The following is a 19,114-nucleotide window of genomic DNA, read 5'->3' on the forward strand; positions in this document are numbered from 1 at the left end:
CATAATGTTCTCCTCGAAACTTGTGCTGCTACATGCTGTACGCGCTCATAAACTTTGTCAAATATAGATAGATATATTTAGTCATAAAACACATGCCAGAATTTGTTTTTCATATATTGTAGTTTGCGGTGCATATAAACAGTATGGTCGTACATAGGCAGTATGATAAACATTGTTAAATGAATACAGAAAAAAAGTTTACCGTACATAAAGTAGCAGAATTTGTAAGCTGTGTACCATTATTCAAAAAAAAAAAAGGGTTGGGGTGATCAGGAAGAAGACATTTACTTTCTTTGTTACTGGGATAAAATTTAAAACAATTCCAGAATACACTTAATTGTTCAAATGTAAATTACGGCTCTTTTCGGATTGTCGGTTGTTGTCTTTTCGACTGACACTTTCCACATTCAAACAACGGTAAATAAAAGTGTAGTTTTTTTGTGGCACCATTGGCGATCAATTGCGTTTTGCCACCCTGAAGTATGTGTAACAATAAAATGAAAAGACAAATCCTATTCGAAGTTGAGTTGCTCTGTTACTGAATCACTTCAATGATTAGAATTTTTTTTTTATTAAATCAAGTGGTTCGGATAATGGACGGATGAGTACGCAAGGCGAATTAACATACGCAGATTTGGTTTCCTGACTCTAATCAGCATAATAAAATGACTCAATTGAACTGAGTGACTGACTCGGGTTAGCGGAGACTAAAAATACAGCGAACTCAAGATGATTCAGGTCAAGGAGTCACCTGAAACAACCCAGACTAATGATTCAGGCGCTTCAGATGGGTGACTTAACTTAGCAGACTCTCCAGAAACGAACTAAACATAATACTTTCTTATTAGCCATTTTATTACGTTTTTGACTAAGCGATTGGTACTCTCATTTTTAAAATACATATTCTACATCACAAACAGGTTACTTTTTCAGTAAATAGTTCTACTGCAAAAAAAAAAAAAATCAAAATTAGGTGAGTTTGTGAATGCTGAGAGCAAATGGGCAGGGAGTTAACAGTAAAAGTATGTGAATTTGTAAAAGCTGGACGCTTTAATACATTTAATTCACTTCTTAGTGCGACACGCATGTCCAAGACACATTGTGCTCCTTGATCCCGTAGCGTGTGCGTTGGAGACAGTGTCACAATGTGGGCCAGCCGAGTGCGCGACGCATGCTCGGGTTAATGTTTAACGCGCACAATTAATCAGTATCAGTGCAAGGTGTCCCATGGAAAAAAAACATAGGGCTATTACGGGAAGTTCTCATTGGTAAGCTAATGACTGTAATTTGTTTTTTTTAATCCAAACATTGACTGGCAAGCTAAAAAAAGCTAACAGCTGCAGGGCAAAAATAGAACAAGGGCATTGAATATTTTTGAGTTGTTCTAGAATCAGAACGTGAATACAAATGGATTCTATAGGAAGCTTAAGCTAGGAAGCAAATCTTGAAGCTAACTTGACAGTGAGGGAGGCTGTTTGAGTTTATCCCATTATGTTTAAGGAATGAATACATGCCTAAAAATGAGTGCTGTATGAAGTTTAGGCCAGGCAGAGCATAGTTTAGCATGTAGCCAATTAGCTAACACCTAGCTTGTCTCTGCCTTTCATTTTAAATCAAAACTAGCTTCATCGATCCGGCATGTGCATACAAAAGAAATACAATAATCAACGAAACCCAGGACTATATTTTGTTTCCACGTGAGCACACTAGCATTGCCCAAAAGGTCCATATATGTAACAATTCGTACAAAAATGAAACCCAATGATCACAAGTTCTTGCCGCCTGTGCTTCTTGTGATCATCCAGCAGAGCGCCCGTGGGGCCAACGCGGTCGGAATTAAAAGTGCAACTGCGCTCTTACCGAAGGACAAGCAGTAGAAAACCACCAGGTTTTCAGAGGAAAATGTCCATGAGTCCAAGAGGCCAAGCAGTCCAAGAGAGACGACAATACACCCCATCTTGAAAGCAGCGGAGGTGCCATGCACAGGCGGTGAGTGCAGGCCCAGGCCAAGACCCAAAAGGCTGCCCATGTTCCGTAGGAGGCTGGCGAACGGTGTGCTGTCCATGTGCACCCATTCAGCCCTGGTACACCACCTATTGGCCTTCTCCAGGGTCCACAGAAGGTCCAAACCCAGAGCCTTAAGCAGCAGGTAGAAGCCAACGGCAAAGGAGGTCAACAAGAGGGTGGTGAAGGCGTATGTCCTGAAGCTGGCACTGTAGATCCATTTCACCTTTGACATGACTTCGGCCACCAACATGCCTGTCAAATAACAAGGTCAGTCAACTTTCAGACAATTGTCTGAATATGTCGAACTAACCTGTGATAAGCCCGGCGAGGACCTGGTGCGGGAAGTGGGCTGCCATGTAGACCCTGGACATGCACACTCCCAGCACCACCAGGCCCATGAACACCCACAGAACCAAATGCAGGAGTCTGCCGAAAAGGACAGTGGGAGTACCAACAACAGACATCCGAAGAGTTAAAAACCATGTTGCCGTCACTCACTTATACAGTGATGGCGGACATCGTTTTTCCGCTGTAACGTTGAGTATGGCTGTCACCATCACATACCAGACCCCTGCGGCACCCATCGCGTGACCAGAGGGACTTCCTGCAACCGAGCAGTTTTAATTTGAAAGACACTGAGTTCGGCTTGTATTGACTTGACTTTCACTAGTCACAAATTTCTGAAAGACAACAGTTGGACTGAACTTTGGAAGCAAGTCAAACGTGATACAATCAAGAATGAGATTGACCACATCAATTTAATCATTCCAATCAGTCCCTCAAGAAGGAGCAATCCGTCATAAAGTGTACCTGGTCCAGTTTCACATGTAATGGGAAACTGCTGCAGCAAGGGGGCTTCTTTTGTCCTATAGAAGTGGGTCTCGTGAACCCACCAATATGGTCTCTCTCCAAAAAGAACCCTGCCATTGAAAGACAGACAAACATAAACCCCAAACAGTTCTTGCTCAATTTCTGATCTGACCATTACCATTTGAGGACCAGGTTGATCCAATCCCCGATGACAGCCACCCAGATGAGCCGGAGGCCTGTGTCGCGCTGCAAATGGAACCAGATGGGGAAGAAAAAGAAGAAGGTAGTGTGCAGGTCGGCCACGGTGGAAGCAAGACTGAACAGGCCTTCGTAGTCGCCGTAATTTGTCTGCAGGTGCAGCACCAGCTCGACCCCCCAGCTGTGGACCAGGTCCATGATACCACACTTTTTCCTGAGAAGGATGTACTCTGTTTTTTTTAGTGGTCAGTCAGAACGCTGTGCAGCTCTGTCCCCTGTATTAGGTCTGTGTGATCCCCATTGGACTTTACTCAAGGCTAGCAGGCTTGTTTGCCTTTTGGACAGTCCAGACAGGTTTCTTAACCCCGTACACTCCCCCCAGACCTTCTCTGCTGGAATCCATAAATAGAGAACTCAGCGGCCGCCCCACACACTGATCACTGATTTCCTGGAAAACATTTTCCCGTCTCAGTGACTGACTCCAAGCTTCTTTGCTTATCCTTGTTGTCTTGCACGGATGCATGCTTTCGATGGCGTCCTCCCGAACAGGAAGTAATAATGTGTGACCTCATGTCCAAGGACTTCCTTTCTGGCAGATCTTTCCATCACTTGCTTCCGAGACTATCTGCCCGAGCACCATCATTCAATGTTTATTGGCCTTATGCAATCTACAAGTGGACAATATTTGGGCCAGTGAGATGCTGTCTCCAAATCATCAAAAGACAATTACATAATTGACAGGTTCTTATGAGGGGGAGAACATGAGGCGGAGTGCAGAGCAACATCATAAAGAGATGTACAATGCCAAAAGACTCACAAAGTGGGTAATTTCAGTGACAAACGTTTTTTTTTTTTAGCTTCCTGTGCCACCTCCGGTAAATTCGCCAGATGACTTTGACGCTGTGTTTTTTCCACCTTTCAGCGTGTTTGTGTGCCAGGGCTGCCAAACTCTCCCGACTCGCGGTGTTTTATTACACATGTGCAAGGTCCAAAGATCAACATGAGCATGCGTCTAGGTGGTGGTCTCCCGGGCTATAAAAACAAGCGGCTGTGTCACCGCCGGCGACACTCTAGAGTGACTTGTGCGCTTGCCTCTAACAATGCTTCACGCCATCATGGACGCCATGCAGGGCTTTGGGGTGAGCAGCACCCGATACCTGCAGACAAACTACCAGGATGCCCAAGGCTTGTTCCTTTGGGTGTCATGGGCAGCAGACCTCAGGAACACTTTCTTCATCTTCTTCCCCCTCTGGTTCCACCTGCGGCCCACGGTGGGCATCAAGCTCATCTGGGTGGCAGTCATCGGTGACTGGCTCAACTTAGTGTTCAAATGGTGAGCTGAGATCAGATCAAATTAAGAGTATTTGAATGACTAAGTGCATATTTCCATTTTCAGGATTCTGTTTGGTGAGAGGCCCTATTGGTGGGTCCACGAGACACCTTATTACACCAACAGTGTTCGCCCTGATATTGAGCAGTACCCCATGACCTGCGAAACCGGACCAGGTACGAAAAACTTGAAGGTGACACTGAGGTGACCGGGGATGTTTTTGTAACAACACAAACTAACTTGCCTTTTTGCCACCTAGGAAGCCCCTCCGGTCATGCTATGGGAGCAGCGGGCGTTTACTACACGTTGGTGACATCCATTCTCACCATCACGGCTAGTAGGAAGAAACACGGTGGCAGAAAGTCCTCCAACAACAGGTGACTCCAAAAAGCTACATTTTGTTTACAGTTTTCTTGCCGATGCTTATCACATTGAACATTCTGTCCTAACATGTGGTTGATCATTGACTCTTGGCTATCGAGTTGTTTTGACATCCAGGTAGCTGAAGTTGTCCTAATAAGACAACAGTGATGGCGTTAGTTGTTCCCAGGGGGACGGAGTGGGCAAAGCTTCCTTTACTGACATGAGCTTGATGTTCTCTTTTGGCAGCTACCTGAAGGCCATCCTTTGGACCGTGTTCTGGGGAGTCCAAGTGTGCGTCTGTCTGTCGAGGGTCTTTATCGCTGCCCACTTTCCTCACCAGGTCGTTGCTGGAGTCATCACAGGTATGTCTCACTTGTAAAACTGACTCAGGTCATGACTGGAGCATAAAGACACTCCCCATCTTACGAACAAGTTATGGCTAGATGTTCATATCTTAAATTAGTAATTTTGACATTTTTTTTCTATTGTCACTATGTATTAGTACCTAATGTCTCTCTTGCAGCAGTTTTTGCTGAAAACTCAATACAGTCTCAGTAGTTCAATTGCCTAACACGAAAACATTTTTATAATAAATACTTTAATACAGTAGTGTATTCTAACAAAATAGTTCTGAAATTACTATTGAGGGAGAGGATTGTCAACTTCATAGTCTTGGTCATGAAATGCTTATTGTCAGGATTTCTTCGACATCCGATGAAGCACTTTGAATTATAACTATCCAAAGAAAATATCCAAGGAAGTTTGCACCATTTTTCCTCTTCTTCTCATTGTAAATACATCAGTAGCATTATAGAGTCGTCGACGGGCGTTGAATCCTTTTTTGGGAATCTCTCAAGATGTAATCCTGATGCTTAAATGGGAGATCCCTTTACGTTCGTTACTGTCTCAAACGGCACAAGCTCTTCTCCTTCATGGTTTAATGGTGGTTGGAAAGTTCTAAATTGAATGTTTGTAAGTAGGGGAGTGTCTGTAGCTAAGATGACCTGGCAGGAACCTCACCAGGACTCTCATTGCCTCCTAGGTATGATTGTGGCCGAGGCCTTCAACAGAACACAGTGGATCTACAGCGCCAGCATGAAGAAGTACTTCTACACGACGCTTTTCCTGACCTCCTTCGCCGTGGGGTTCTACCTGCTTCTCAGAGCCGTGGGCGTGGACCTCCTTTGGACGCTGGAGAAGGCCCAAAGATGGTGCGCCAGGGCAGAGTGGGTCCACCTGGACAGCACCCCGTTCGCCAGCCTCCTGCGTAACATGGGCACGCTGTTCGGCCTAGGCCTGGGCCTGCACTCGCCGCTGTACACCGAGACCAAGCGCAGCAGCAGCGCGGTGTCCCGGGCCGGGTGCGTTGTCGGCTCCCTGCTGCTGCTGCACCTCTTTGACTCCTTCAAGCCGCCCACACACACAGCCGCCCTCTTCTACATGCTCTCCTTCTGCAAGAGCGCCACCGTGCCCGTGGCAACTGTCAGCATCATCCCCTACTTAGTGAACAGCGCACTGGGCCTGCACAGCAAAAAGGCCGTGTGAGCCAAATACGACACCGTAAAAAGACTTTCCGAAACAGAAAACACAGGGTGATCTCCGCCTGTGTAGAGACTTGGTGCTAATTGCATTTATTTAAAAAAAAGAAAAGAAAAAGAAAAAGAAAAAAAAAAAAAGATCGCCAGGCGAAGCCAACGAGTACGACAGGAAGTGGTCACTGAACTTCGTTTGCAGATGACACTTCCCATGATGCTTTGAGGCACTTACAAGAGCTCAGTAGCACATTAACATTGTAACAGACTTAAGTTGCTAAATATGCTATGTGTCATATTGTTGTAATATGTTATATTGTTGTGTTTTTGAATATTGCAGAGAGTATTTTTGATTATTCTTAATAAAAATTTGAAAAGAACGCCTGATGTCATATAACTAAGATCATTATCATCATATGTCTATGTTTTGTCCATCCACAGCTTGGGTGAGAGCCGCCTATTCATGGCTTGCGATACACAAATTTGTCTATTGGCATTTTATTCTGTGGACCCAGCTATTCATATATTCTTCTGCTCTTTCTGAGACACCTCAAAAAGCCAAATGGCAGTGCCAAAGACCTCAGTAATAGGAAAGTAGTAATTGGTGGCAATAAAGTACAGTATAGTAAAATATAGTTATACACCTTGACTGAGATACCGGCTTTGGGAGGAGCTAAAGTTAGCCTGGGATGTTAGTGGAAAGTAAGGTGAGTTTTCGCTGCATGTCCACATGGACATTTTTTTTAATTCAATAGTTTGTAAGACATTTATTTTTAAGGTTAACTTACTAAGATTAATTTTAAATGATGTTTTGAGATCATGGCTTGTTATATCGTTAAGGTTGAAACTATTCCTACAGGCCAGGGATGCCCATAAACCATTCAATATGCATTTTTCATGAATAATGGGAGGAAATGGGAAAGAAATCCTGTGGGGGTAAAAAATTGTTTTTTTAATTACAAATTGGAAAAAAAAATGTTCAGATCGGATAATGGCTCTTTTATTCGCGATTGAGAAATGTGTTATGAAATTTTAATAGAAGAGCACGCATTTTGCACAAATGCATGTATTTTAAACATATTTAAAAAAGGTATTTTTGAGTAAATGAATAAATATACACTAGCCATTTATCTGATGTGTGCTTCACTGACTGACTACACTGTAAACATCAAACTGGACCAGGATGACCACTCAGCAAAAGCATCTGTAGGCCAACAGTCTGTCAATTCCTCCGAATCTAGAGTGCAAACAGCACGGGATGGACCCGAGATACAAACTGATGACAAATAGTGAGATTTGAATCGTCAAGTCATAAATCCGAACGGTACACAAAGTGGACGACCTCAAAAGGCCATCAAAACATCCCTGGCCTTTAACCCCGGCTTTCTGCAATGACATCAGCGCGCACGTCACCGCACACTTTATGCGGGCCAGAGTGCAAAAGGCCAGTGTTGCGAGTCAGACACTCAATATTTGCTAGTTTATAGCTTTGCCAAATGCCTGACAAACACACGAGCTATCAGTGGAGTGTCACGAGGCACGTTTGTGCATGTCAGTCAAGCATATGTTACTATTTCATGATGGCTGAAGAGATTATGGCTATCTTACGTACTATAACATAGCGCAAATAGATGAAACAAATTTACAGATGGATTAAAAAGTCTCATGGTGAGAAGAACTCTCAGGAGTAACCCAGCTATTGCAAGGACACCCGTCTTCCGCAGGCTAGCTAATTAATCGATAAAAGTAAATTAGCATCCAAAGTTTGTAAAACAACAAAGTGTCCAGCAGTGGTGTCTGCAGCTCCAGTAAGTGGAGGAAGACAGAAGCAAGTGACAAAAAGGTGAGCGACTGGTTTTAGGTGGACTCATATGCAGACATGCCACTTTGTACACTCAATATTTCTTCTTTGCATTTCATCTGTAAAGAGATGAGATGTTATAGCCTAGTATTCACGTACATTCTTTAAGCTTCCATGATGTCACACTGCATTGCAACATCTGAAGCAGCGATCTCGCTGTACTGGTGTTTCATTTTTTGGTTCCTTGCCATGTTGTAATGATGGAGAATATTTCGCTGTAGAAATATGCCCGTCGATGGGGTGGTCAGATTCAAAAATGAATTGTTCTCCCACATGCCTGAAAACAGCTGCTCTACACACGGGCTGTTAATACTACTAGCGAGTTCCGGCACAAGCTCCAGCTTTCTCAGAACATCACACTGGTCTGTGCCGTTTCCCCGGTGGAGCGCATCAGTCAGAGCAAAATGCTGCGAGCACCCAGTGAGAGGGTGACCATCTATGTCGGCTGGCGTCTTCGGAAACTTCAGCCAAGACATGTCGACACGAACCGTGCCCCCTGAGGCCAGTTCAACATTCTTTGGGGTGGAATCCAGTAAGCTTCCTTGAAAGGGGGCAAAGATTCCTGGCTGCCTGTGGTTGGCATGCAGTGCCAGCCCCCTGGCATTATCGTACACTGACACATTGGGAAAGTGTTTCCAGGAGAGTAAGAGATCCACAAAGTCACGTGGACTCTCTGCTCTAAGGTTGAACTTGACTGAATACACAACCCCACATGGGCAAGTGATAACTGCCAAGCCACCTGTGAAGCAGAAAAAAAAAAAAACAGTAATAACTGACCATTTAAAGCACATGCAAAAAGGGTCCGAATCAAATGTAACCTCAGTAACTTTAGATGCATTCGCCATCAGATGTCCACACAGGCAGCAAAATGCACATGCATTCTATGGTTTTCTCACATATCACCTTACTGTTGACACGTTTGGTCTCCGGCTAATGTCACAGCTTTAAAATCTCAACGGTCACTTTACAAACAAACTGGAAAAATTCTAGACAAGGAACCAAAACAGTTCTCATCATTGTCCAATATGACAGAAACATGGGATTACTCACCTGGGAAAGCATGGTCAACTATTCATATCTACGTCTTATCTAAAAAGCGATTATGGGGAAAAGTAATAATCCTGATTATTTTGATTGATATTGAAATCATGATGAATAAAAACGATTATTCATTGATGTCACACCTCAATATTTATTCAACTACAGTCGTCCCCCGCGGTCTTATTTTCTTCTATTTTTATTTACGCACGTCTTCGGGCTTACTGGGCTAACCTGGTAACTCGGGTAACGTATTTCCTGCCAGACCATATGGAAATGTGTGTTGATACGACAATAAAAATGCCTTGAATCCTTGAAAACTCTAATTAAAATATAAGTTCAAAGGACAACGAGAAAATAAACGAGTACCAAAGTAAAACAAGAATATACTAAAATTATAGAAATAATATATATATATATATATATATATATATATATATAAAAAAAAATACCACCTGTTACCGTTTTGTGCCCATTCCTACAACAACGTATTAACAAAGCAATTTATCGCCAACATTGTATATCATTTCACTTACCAGAGGCCGCACACACTTTCTCAAACACATTGTTGTAGGAGACTCTATTAGACATTTTCTTCAAAAGTCTTATGACAAGATCCACCTTGGACCCTTTGTCGTCCACGCCGCACTGTTTGCATAGTGCCCTGACCTCCTCCACCTGTTATACAATGAAGTTGACATTTACTATAGCATGGCATAGACATTTTTTTTGTAGTATAAAGAAGTGGATTTTGCATATTTTCTCAAGTAATTCACCTTCAAGTTAATAAGCTCATCCGTGAGCTGCTCCACATTCATTCTTCCATCATCAAGAAAATCATCTCCATCATTTCCTGTTTTGGGGCTTTGCATTTTTTCAAATTCTGTGTTAAACACAGAATTTGACCTTCGGGTGTGTGGGCCAATCCAGGGGGCCCAGTGATGATAGCTCGGGGGCACAACAAAAGGGTTCTTCCGACCATCTTTGTGAACAAACGGGATGAGTGTTAGCTATTTTGATCACAACATTAAACACATTCATATACTTACATTGAATTAATCCCAGACTGATTATTTCTGTGGCCACAGCGTTCCAGAAATGGTTTATGTCCACTTTACCATCATAACTATCAGGTGGACTCGGGATGTCACTCACTGTAAAAACAATAGTTTGTTATTCATAGCTCAATTACTTCAAAACAAAACTCTCAATATGACAGTTGATGCAGTGTTATTCAAGGGCACGCTAATTACGATGTTACACAATTCAAGCGGGATGAAAATGATCTGTCAAATAATATCTTATTAAACTCACCTGGCATATTGAAAACACTTTTTTTGTGGAGCTCCATTACGACAACCGCCGGGCTGTGTCCACATGACACACAACTGTATGTGTATTCATGGTCGGTTAGGGCCTCAAAGTGAAGGTATGCCTGCACAACTCTCTCCTTGTTTGGAAAGGAAACTTTTTCTGTTCTCTCTATAATTTCTATCACTTGACTGATAGCTGTATGGGTCTGGGAAATGATGAGAAACAAGAGTATTCCAGTATTATAAAGTTTCAAAATATGAGTAATATGGTTTTTACTCAGTTGCAGCTTCAATTGTCATTTATTTGACAGAATGTATCTTGTAACAAATAAATGAAAATATAGGAGGAATGAGCAAGGATACGTCTATATAATTAGTGTGCTTTCAGAAGAAAAGCAGATCTAGTTCTTCTTCTTCTTCTTCTTTCAACTGAGAAGCTCTTTCGGGAACCATATACTGTACCTCAAAACACCGACTGATGTGTATGTTGTAAGCTGATATTTGTGTGGCAATCACACGTACACACTAATATGATCACACAAACGCCAGACACAACCCAATCTATCAACGCCTTTGTTAGCTTCCCCCTCCCCACCAACCCCTCTCCCTTTCACTATTATGGCGCAGCTGCAGATGGGAGGTGGTGGCGCTTTAAGAGGCGACCCGGCAGATTCCCGTTCTGTATGCCCCTGTTGGTCATTGTTTTTTCAATGTCTCCTGGACAGGTTGTGTCTATTCCATTTCCTTGCACCCTGTGGTACCATGACCATAAAGCTATTCTAATTCTGAGAGACTGCACGGATACCGTGTGAGGAAGTGACTGAGTGAGTGAGAGCACCTGTAGTCCATTCCTGATCATGAGGCACAAATGAAGAGACAAGATGATGTGGTCATCGAAGTTGTGGATACCCTCTTTCCACTCCTGGTATCTGTAAATCATGCCACACTTCAGGCATGATTTCCTGTATGTTGATATTCCTTAAAAAAATAAAATAAATAAATAAATAAAACAAATAGTCCAGCTAAATATTTTTGTTATTGCTAGCATGTCATTTGAGATGAATAAAAATGCTTTTTTGTTTCTCATGTGCATAGAAAATATGTAACCCACTAAGAGCATAATATAAAGACTTGTGATGGTACCAACCTTCAACTACACCTGTGCTAGTCAGGATCTTGCCTTCCGATGTTATCACTTGTTCACAAAGCGTGTGTTCGCATTCAACACACTTTGTTTCTCGGGGGATAAGGTGCTTAGGAAAGCTGTCCTGCGACCTTCCCTCTCTTGACTGCTCTATAAGAGCCTGGGGTATGTCTGCTGGAAGTTTCTTGTTGGTGAGGAGGTATCCAAGCATCCTCTTAATTTGTCTGTCATCTGGTGGATAACCGTCCTCTTTTGAGTTGCTGACATTTTGGACTGTGGTGATCTGGGTAAGATTGAGCGTCTCGGCCGTTGTGCTCTTCACACTGCTGAATAGCTCTCCTTTTGTGACAAACAGATGCCATTTAGCGACAGCTTTATGAATACAAGACCGTCTCGCCTTAAAGCAGGGACAATGACACGATTAATCTTCACAATCTACTGTAACATGTTCTCTTTTTTTTTTTCATAAACAGAGATATGAAATTTGGATGGCGGACCGCCGACAGTCAGGTGCACGGACAGAGGCGTACCCTCTGCTTCAGCATTTTGTTGCCGACGCAAGAGGTTGGCTTTACACTTCCCACCAAACCATTTCCCCTCCACCATTGTTTCCAAGGCCTCACCTGTTAGTGTCACAGTTTGACTGTCAGCGCGTGGGCAATAAAATAAAGACTGTATGTGGTGGCACTTGAAAGGCAACATCTCGCTCCTCACAGATAAGTCTGCATTCAGACGACACTGGTCGACCTCACACATGATCTTCTGTGTTGGCCCCCAAATATTCTTGATGACATGTATGGGTGTTGCAGGACCAGAAAAAGATTTCTCAACTGCAAACACACCATGTGTAGCATCGATACACTGACTGGCCAAAAATCTGTCCCTTGACACGGTCTCAAAGAGGTGTGTGTGTGTTTTCTTTCGCAGTGTGTTCTGAAGTTTTTGTATAAAATCACCTTGCAATGAGGGCTGAATTTCTTTTGTTCACTAGATGCTTTAGTGGCCTCAGAACACTCTTCGGGAACCTTTGGGTCATGAGCGGGGGCTTCTGGGTGCTGCAGGGGGGCCTCTGGGTGCTGAACGGGGTCCAATGGCTGCTGCACAGGGACCACAGAGTGCTGGGCGGAGCCTGTAGCATGCTTCTCCTCCTGGTGTATTTGTAAGTGCCTTCTAAGTTGTAGGCGATTTATAATTGTTGCTGCACAATAGCAACAATGAAAATGCGTTGCTGTCCGACAACTTAATCCACACTTGATCATTGTGAACTCTGTAAGAGAGGAATGAAGAGATTAAGATCCATGCTTGTGAACAAATACTTATTAATGAATTGATTTGTGTAAAATGCAAGATTACCTTTGTGTTTTATTGAAGAATGGCCTTTTATATGGTTGTCAATCATATATTTTGGACCCTTGTATTTGCAGAAGGGACAGTGGAAAAGTTCACTGTTGGTGCATTTATTAATCGTTGGTGCATTGTCATTCAAGAGTATACTAATATGTCTCTATAGATCAGAGGGGGAAAAGTAGACATAAAAGGCACAGAATCACTTAAAGCCCAGCTAAAAGTTAACAATGAAATTTATATGTAGTTTTTTTTAATTATACAATTTTTTTTTTTTTTTTACCACATTTCTCTCATCATTGGCCTCAGGAAGAGCATGTAGGGCTTTGCGTAGGGAGGGGTACTGCATCGGGACACCTGTCATGCACAGACAAACAAAGGCAACACAAGGTCAATGGACAGAGAATGAATTAAGGAATGTATTTCATGACATTTATTTTGATCATTGACAACACAGAATTCCAATTTCAAAATTTAATGCACTACGCAAAGAGTACGGCCATGCATTAAACGTTGATATTCAAATCCTGTATTATGCCTTATCATACTCTAAGTCAAGTGAATGATTTAGTGATTACCTTCTTTATTTATCTCAGACATGGTCTTGGGTAGAAACACAGAAATACAGTACATTAGTTACCGTGTACATGCATATGAAATGATTTTTTTTACATACACACAAAATGTGAAATTTACATCTTACTCAACACCTCGCGGCTCGCACTGTTTGGCAGAACAAGTTACAGTTAATATATTAGTTTAGGCAGTAATGGAGTAATATAGAGGAATGCGTTACTTATAGGTACTGAGTCCAGAAAAGCGTTACAATGCCATGCCAACTCTCACCAGTCACCATTGTCTAACAATCAATATTTAAGAGTAACATGTAAACCACAAACATATCGAAGTGAAGAGACCCCCTTCCTAGATAAAGACAGCAAAAGGGAACTACAATATTTCAAGCTGGAAGTGAAATGAAGTGAATTTTATAATGTACAATTTAAGTAATTATTTATGCTGTTCTCGTGCTCTTTTATTAATGCTATTTCAGGACAGGATACACAGTAGATCTCTTCTTGAAATATTATTTATGACGACGGACATAAACGTGAGTCCGAAGCGCGTTACTTGCATTACTAATTCAATTAGGTTTCTCCATAACTGAGTTTATAAAAGAAACAGAACAGCAACTTAACTGAAGGCAAAAAAAAAGTACAATGTGTGTGTGTGAGTGTGTATGGAGCCAAACGTTTAGGTCCACCCCCACGTTCAGCCACTCCTCGATGTGCGCTCTGTAGTCACAGAAATAAACGGTGTATTTGGTGTTGTTCGTGTGTATAGACAACAAAACAGGCAACTCACCGGGATGACAGTGTCTCTAGACTCCACAGTAGAACACCTTTACAGTTCAAGTAGCCAACAAAAATCTGGACGGAAAAGAAGATGAAAAAAGTGTTGTTTTGTTTACATGTCGCTAGCTTGAAGCGGCGAACTAGCATTGCGCCAGTCTTCTTCGGCGGAAGCTGTGCCTCGTAAGAAAAACTCTCGTCCGCGCCCGGCGGTGATCGAGAGATACTACAGACAAAACAAGAAAACGCATGAGCTTTGGGTGGCTGTTCCATTTTCTGTCTACTAGATGTCGACATTACGCTCCCAATCTCCCATTGCCCTTTCATTCGCATTGGCTGCAGACTCACCTATAGTTTTTTTTCAAACAGATTCCGACTTCCGTGTTTTTCTACTTAATATTTTTGGTTGTACTCCATCCTTATTCAACCTAGTGATTATAAAGAGAAAATTATTTCACATCAGATATAATCTAGGGAGATAAACAGCAAGAGACAAAATATCCAACAGAGAATAACAGTATAGAGTAGTATTTGACAACAATACCATTACATAGTGATTGGATTTACACCAAGTGAGGAAGGGACATAACGACTCACATAATACTGTTTTTGACATGTTTTGGTGCACCTAAAGATGTGTCCAGTGAACTACAATAAAAACATCAACAGAGGTTTCCATTTGAACACAATTTATTTTTGTTCTGCTTAAATAAGGTCTCGGATCATCCAGTGTAGGCTATGTTGGCGGTGGCATACATGTTGATTTATCAATCATCAGGGAAGATTAAAGACACTTTTCATGTGCAATTAAAAAAAAAATGAATAAAAGCTTCACGCAGGAACATAAAAGATGATTTCTTTTTTAACAGTGTTAAAGTACCAGTAAAAAGACGTACATTTGGAGTATGCAGGTAAAAATGTGATTATCTCTTTTTGTGTTAATTAAATTTTAAAAAAAAATCATATAGGGCAGCACGGTGGATTGGTGGTAAGCACGTCTGCCTCACAGTTCTGAGGTTCGGGATTCCATTCTGTGCAGTTTGCATGTCCTTCATCTCACATTCCCAAAAACATGCATGTTAGCTTCATTGAAGACTTGAAATTGTCCATAAGAGTGAATGTGAGTGTGAATACTTTTCTATATGTGCCCTGCGATTGGTCGGCGACTGGTCCAGGGTGCACCCCGCCACTCGCCCCAAAAGTCAGCTGGGATAAACTCCAGTTACCCAAATGAGAACAAGCGCTATAGGAAATGGATTGATGGATAATCCAAATAATAAAAACAGTCCCATTTGAAAAGCCTGATACGCATTCAGGTGAAGCACAAAAATGAAGCTTTGATTATCATCATCATTATTCTTATTATTGCAAAGAAAGTATGTGCTAGTTGTCGCAGCCTCTCCAAGTGTGTTCCAGTGCTTCAGATTAAGCGAGGGAAGGGAATCGAAGCTGAAATACAAAAAAATAGTGGCGTCACATGCAGTCCACGCGCACACACACACACACACAGCAGAGAAGTCTCCTTCCCACACACGCTTGTTGTTTTTCGTTGGGTCCGAGCTTCCAATCGGTGCATAAACGAGTTGTGAAGCAACTGATTGTTTCATCCGGTGCCATTTATGTATGCACACTCTTTCAAAAAAAGAATGAATCACCACATGGCCAGGTTCCAGGAGGACACGTGACCAAATAAGGCGTCCGGCTAATCTGTTGGTCTCCTTTTGTGACGTCTGGTCACATTGCAGACGAGAGCGTCCGTGAGCATCCTGTTTGTCGTCTCCCTACTATCTGGAAAAAGTTTCTTCTTGTGTGTCGACATGCTCGCTCATGCCAAAGTATGTCTTGCTCGGGCGTAAAAACCAAAACAAAAACAAAACGTGCCGTTGTTGTATGTGACCGGATGCCGCCCATTTGTCCGTTTTCCCTCCAAGCTCATGTGTGGCGGGTGAGTGAGTGGTAACGTCACGGGCAGCAGACCTGAAAATGTTGGAGGAGGTAAAAAAAACAATTAAAAAAAAACAAAAAAAAACACAGAAATACATTAAGTTCTTCAAACGATGCTGGGATTTGTTTTTAAATTTGATATGGCAGAACTTCCAGAATCTTAATTTTGATAAATATTCTTTGCAGAAATTCATGTCTAAAGTTGCACAAATTTTGGGGAAAAATTATTTTTGGGGGCGTTGGACAGCTAAATAAATGCAACTAATATTCCATAACTGTTAATAATGGAACTGCTTGGTAGATGAGATTAAAGAACGGAATGAGTCATATTTGACCCGCTAGCCATATTTTTTTTCAAATTGTAGTTGCTTACTCTTTTTTCAAACTTCATTTAAATATTACTATTGTTATTAGTCTTGTGCACCGTTTGTATTAAGTTAAAATGTAGGATGTATATTTTTAATCACATTTAAATATGGAGAGCTGCCATTGCATATTTGTCATTTATTTTTGGCCAACATACCAGGGTGCGATGGGAGTTGCTGCCGTTACGAGTGACTCTTCTTTCCCTGTTTGTTGTTCCCGTTTCCTGGCTGGATAGTAGGAACCAGCGAAGCCCAATAAGAGACACACACACACAAGTACAAAAAAAACAAAGAAAAGTTAGCATTGTTGTCTTGGTCAGGCTTGACGTAACCCACCAAAAAGATAGAAGCTAACACCGCTAACGTTGGTGCAGTAGTGCTACAGACAGAACAAGGTGACGTTTTGTAATTGTTAGTCATACATTTTCCACATTAAGTTATATGTTGGTTTATTTCACAGAGGAAATCCACAACAAAAACAACACTGCAGACACTCGCTACATTATAACCACTGTTAGTATAACAGACCCCTACTGTAAAAGTTCATCTAGGCCCTAATAGAACTGAGCGATATGGCCTTAAAATACAATCTTGAACGATGGAAGCCGCTAAAAGAAAATTGATTAAAACAAACATCCTGACAAATAAACTAGCATTGATTGATTGACTCGATTAATCGCCCAGCCCTAGTTGTGTTAGTTCACAGAGGAAACACACAATAACAACACTGGAGAGACGCCACGCCGCTACACTACTAGCATCCAAAGCACAACGGACACCTACAAGTTTCAATTTGGCCCTACATTACACACACACACATCCATACAATAAAAACACTCGTGAAAGATGTCACAACTGTCTTATTGCAATCTGTCGCCACCTGCTGGCCATGACAAACAATGCATTACTAGATGCAGTACACTATGCGCAAAAAGTGAAGGCTACTGGGCTTTCAGGTGAAGTTTCAGGAAGAACCTGAAATGCACTAACCTGTACAGATGAATTTTATAAAATTTTGAATGCATGTCCAACTGTTTAATATTTCAGTAATCTCACAGGCTGTTATTGGTATTGCTGCCAGTACTGTAAGGCTGTGCTCCAACTCCATAAAAATGCTCCGATACAATGACTACTAGCAATTCCAGGCAGGTGAAGTAAGAGCCATGTCAGCTGTGTGGAGATACTTTGAGCCAAACGCAGATGACAACACTGAAGCCGTTGAACACGTGCATTCAAAATTTTACAGAATGTCAAGTTAGGTTTATGAAGGTTAGAGTGCATTTTGGGTCCACCCTGAAAGTTCACCCAAAATCCCAATAACCCTAACTTTTTAGTACATGAACTTTGACGTACACAAAAAGCGCACACACAAGCTACATCACGCAGTTCGGCGACCACGGCGACCTTGTGGCCATGTCGGGAGCGTTTGCCCCGCCTCTTGCCCTTCCCCCCTCCTGCGCTCGGCGCAACGGTGACAACAGCGCCCCCTTCCTCGCCGACCGCATCCTTTCGCTCCGAGCCAACCACGCGCCGCACCACCTTTCTGATCACCTGCGTGAATAGACGGGAGGGTGACGACAGGGACGTCCGAGCGTGTGGAGTGCAAAGATGAGGCGATTAGGTTACTTTTCGGGTGACCAGATTGCCGTCGCTGTCAGTGAACTGCTCCTCCGTCACGGACTCTCCGGGAACGTTACGGGCCTCCTCTCCCTGGAGGAGCCGGGTGTGAAGGATGCACGGGTCAGAAAGGGGTTCACCGTATGCATCGTGACTTTTAGTCGCCAGCCAACACAATTTTTTTTTTTTACAAATTGCCCAAAAAATTCACCCCAAAAATGCCATCTCTATAACTAATAAAAAGATGCTTAGGAATAATTTCAAACATAACTCACTTTGGAATACTTTTAAACATACTGTATCACACATATTTATGAATAATCTTAAAGTAATTCAAATAAAGTAAACATACATGTACAAATCAGCTGATGTTTTCCCGGGCTTCTTATTGGTCAAAATGTACTGATGAAATTTTGAAAAAACCTTTGTGCGCGGACATAGGTATCTTCAAAAAAATGGGTGTACGTGGGGACATGTTCTTTGTCACCAGAAAACATGCCAAGCACAAATTTGACCACAAACGTTGGGAGAACAAGTCCAAAATCGGTCACACAATGACACACTGCAGTGCTCCCAAGGGTCCGGCGTATTCTCCTCATCGTCAAACACAAGCAACAAACTGGTAGCATCTGATTGCGAAACTAATCATGCTGCTTAGGGCGCCCCCGCTAGCTGTTGTCGGTGCACTGCACACAGCACAGCAGAGGTCACACACCTTCAGAATGACCCGCCTGCGAAACACCCTTGTGGTCACAGTGGTCTCCTCCTCGGAGCTGGATTCTTCTTCCTCCACCTCTCCCTCCTCCTCCACCTCCTCATCATCATCAAAGACTCGCTCACACTGGACATTTTGCGCCCACTACGAGCGACATTTTGAAGGCGTTCATCGGCGCTCCACA

General features: G+C 42.5%; 4 protein-coding genes and 1 long non-coding RNA gene across 29 annotated transcripts in view; 2 read left to right on the forward strand and 3 right to left on the reverse strand.

Annotated features, from left to right (window-relative positions):
• Window positions 1–101: 101 nt before the first annotated feature.
• g6pc1a.1 (glucose-6-phosphatase catalytic subunit 1a, tandem duplicate 1) lies at window positions 102–4,247 on the reverse strand. Its single transcript, XM_086016993.1, has 5 exons — window positions 2,996–4,247; window positions 2,818–2,927; window positions 2,506–2,611; window positions 2,318–2,433; window positions 102–2,259 (listed from the first exon to the last, which is right to left on the reverse strand). Exons 1-5 carry the CDS (start codon window positions 3,211–3,213, stop codon window positions 1,766–1,768), a joined length of 1,044 nt encoding a protein of 347 aa, XP_085873119.1. The 5' UTR covers window positions 3,214–4,247; the 3' UTR covers window positions 102–1,765.
• On the forward strand, window positions 3,471–6,641 carry g6pc1a.2 (glucose-6-phosphatase catalytic subunit 1a, tandem duplicate 2). The gene is made up of 5 exons (XM_086016992.1): window positions 3,471–4,348; window positions 4,412–4,521; window positions 4,605–4,722; window positions 4,955–5,070; window positions 5,751–6,641. Exons 1-5 carry the CDS (start codon window positions 4,116–4,118, stop codon window positions 6,251–6,253), a joined length of 1,080 nt encoding a protein of 359 aa, XP_085873118.1. The 5' UTR covers window positions 3,471–4,115; the 3' UTR covers window positions 6,254–6,641.
• Window positions 6,313–14,552, reverse strand: LOC147129114 (HMG domain-containing protein 3-like). 5 transcript variants are annotated; one of them, XM_086016990.1, is made up of 13 exons: window positions 14,303–14,552; window positions 13,637–14,232; window positions 13,519–13,543; window positions 13,227–13,297; window positions 12,950–13,007; window positions 12,552–12,863; window positions 11,600–11,935; window positions 11,291–11,430; window positions 10,454–10,658; window positions 10,189–10,293; window positions 9,916–10,121; window positions 9,676–9,817; window positions 6,313–8,840 (listed from the first exon to the last, which is right to left on the reverse strand). In XM_086016990.1, the coding sequence occupies exons 3-13, from the start codon at window positions 13,538–13,540 to the stop codon at window positions 8,206–8,208; spliced, it is 2,232 nt and encodes a 743-aa protein (XP_085873116.1). In that variant the 5' UTR covers window positions 13,541–13,543; window positions 13,637–14,232; window positions 14,303–14,552; the 3' UTR covers window positions 6,313–8,205. The 5 variants fall into 5 exon arrangements, with proteins under 5 accessions (XP_085873116.1, XP_085873113.1, XP_085873115.1 ...); XM_086016987.1 differs by having other exon boundaries at window positions 12,950–13,100; window positions 13,224–13,297; window positions 14,303–14,551; XM_086016989.1 differs by having other exon boundaries at window positions 13,519–14,232.
• Window positions 7,747–12,968, forward strand: LOC147129115 (uncharacterized). Its single transcript, XR_015082613.1, has 3 exons — window positions 7,747–8,083; window positions 12,070–12,499; window positions 12,588–12,968. It is a non-coding gene; the product is annotated as an uncharacterized LOC147129115 (long non-coding RNA).
• A 409-nt stretch (window positions 14,553–14,961) lies between the features above and the next one.
• The window catches only part of LOC147129116 (ankyrin-3-like), a 53,531-nt gene continuing 49,378 nt past the window's right edge, over window positions 14,962–19,114 (reverse strand). For 19 of the 21 annotated variants that reach the window (XM_086016888.1, XM_086016870.1, XM_086016885.1 and 16 more), the window contains 5 exons: window positions 18,931–19,074; window positions 18,225–18,308; window positions 18,003–18,149; window positions 16,757–16,826; window positions 14,962–16,266 (listed from right to left, as the gene is read on the reverse strand). In XM_086016888.1, coding sequence (XP_085873014.1) covers window positions 16,782–16,826; window positions 18,003–18,149; window positions 18,225–18,308; window positions 18,931–19,074 — 420 coding nt within the window. In that variant the 3' untranslated portion in view covers window positions 14,962–16,266; window positions 16,757–16,781. The remainder of the gene's footprint in view (window positions 16,267–16,756; window positions 16,827–18,002; window positions 18,150–18,224; window positions 18,309–18,930; window positions 19,075–19,114) is intronic. The other 2 variants (XM_086016882.1, XM_086016886.1) reach the window with 2 other exon arrangements.

This window comes from Filicampus tigris, chromosome 19 (assembly GCF_054856515.1).
Source record: "Filicampus tigris isolate MCC_2025a chromosome 19, RoL_Ftig_1.0, whole genome shotgun sequence".
Classification (NCBI taxonomy): domain Eukaryota; kingdom Metazoa; phylum Chordata; class Actinopteri; order Syngnathiformes; family Syngnathidae; genus Filicampus; species Filicampus tigris.

Excerpts from the sequence above, each read along its gene's own strand:
- LOC147129114 (XM_086016986.1), bottom strand. The coding sequence starts at position 13,573 with ATGTACTGTATTTCTGTGTTTCTACCCAAGACCATGTCTGAGATAAAT. Across the intron at positions 10,659-11,290 it reads TGATCAGGAATGGACTACAG|ACCCATACAGCTATCAGTCA; the intron begins GTGCTCTCACTC and ends ATCATTTCCCAG. Across the intron at positions 10,294-10,453 it reads AAGTGTTTTCAATATGCCAG|TGAGTGACATCCCGAGTCCA; the intron begins GTGAGTTTAATA and ends TTGTTTTTACAG.
- g6pc1a.1 (XM_086016993.1), bottom strand. The coding sequence starts at position 3,213 with ATGGACCTGGTCCACAGCTGGGGGGTCGAGCTGGTGCTGCACCTGCAG. Across the intron at positions 2,928-2,995 it reads ATCAACCTGGTCCTCAAATG|GGTTCTTTTTGGAGAGAGAC; the intron begins GTAATGGTCAGA and ends TTTCAATGGCAG. Across the intron at positions 2,612-2,817 it reads TACATGTGAAACTGGACCAG|GAAGTCCCTCTGGTCACGCG; the intron begins GTACACTTTATG and ends GCTCGGTTGCAG.
- g6pc1a.2 (XM_086016992.1), top strand. The coding sequence starts at position 4,116 with ATGCTTCACGCCATCATGGACGCCATGCAGGGCTTTGGGGTGAGCAGC. Across the intron at positions 4,349-4,411 it reads CTCAACTTAGTGTTCAAATG|GATTCTGTTTGGTGAGAGGC; the intron begins GTGAGCTGAGAT and ends TTCCATTTTCAG. Across the intron at positions 5,071-5,750 it reads CGTTGCTGGAGTCATCACAG|GTATGATTGTGGCCGAGGCC; the intron begins GTATGTCTCACT and ends ATTGCCTCCTAG.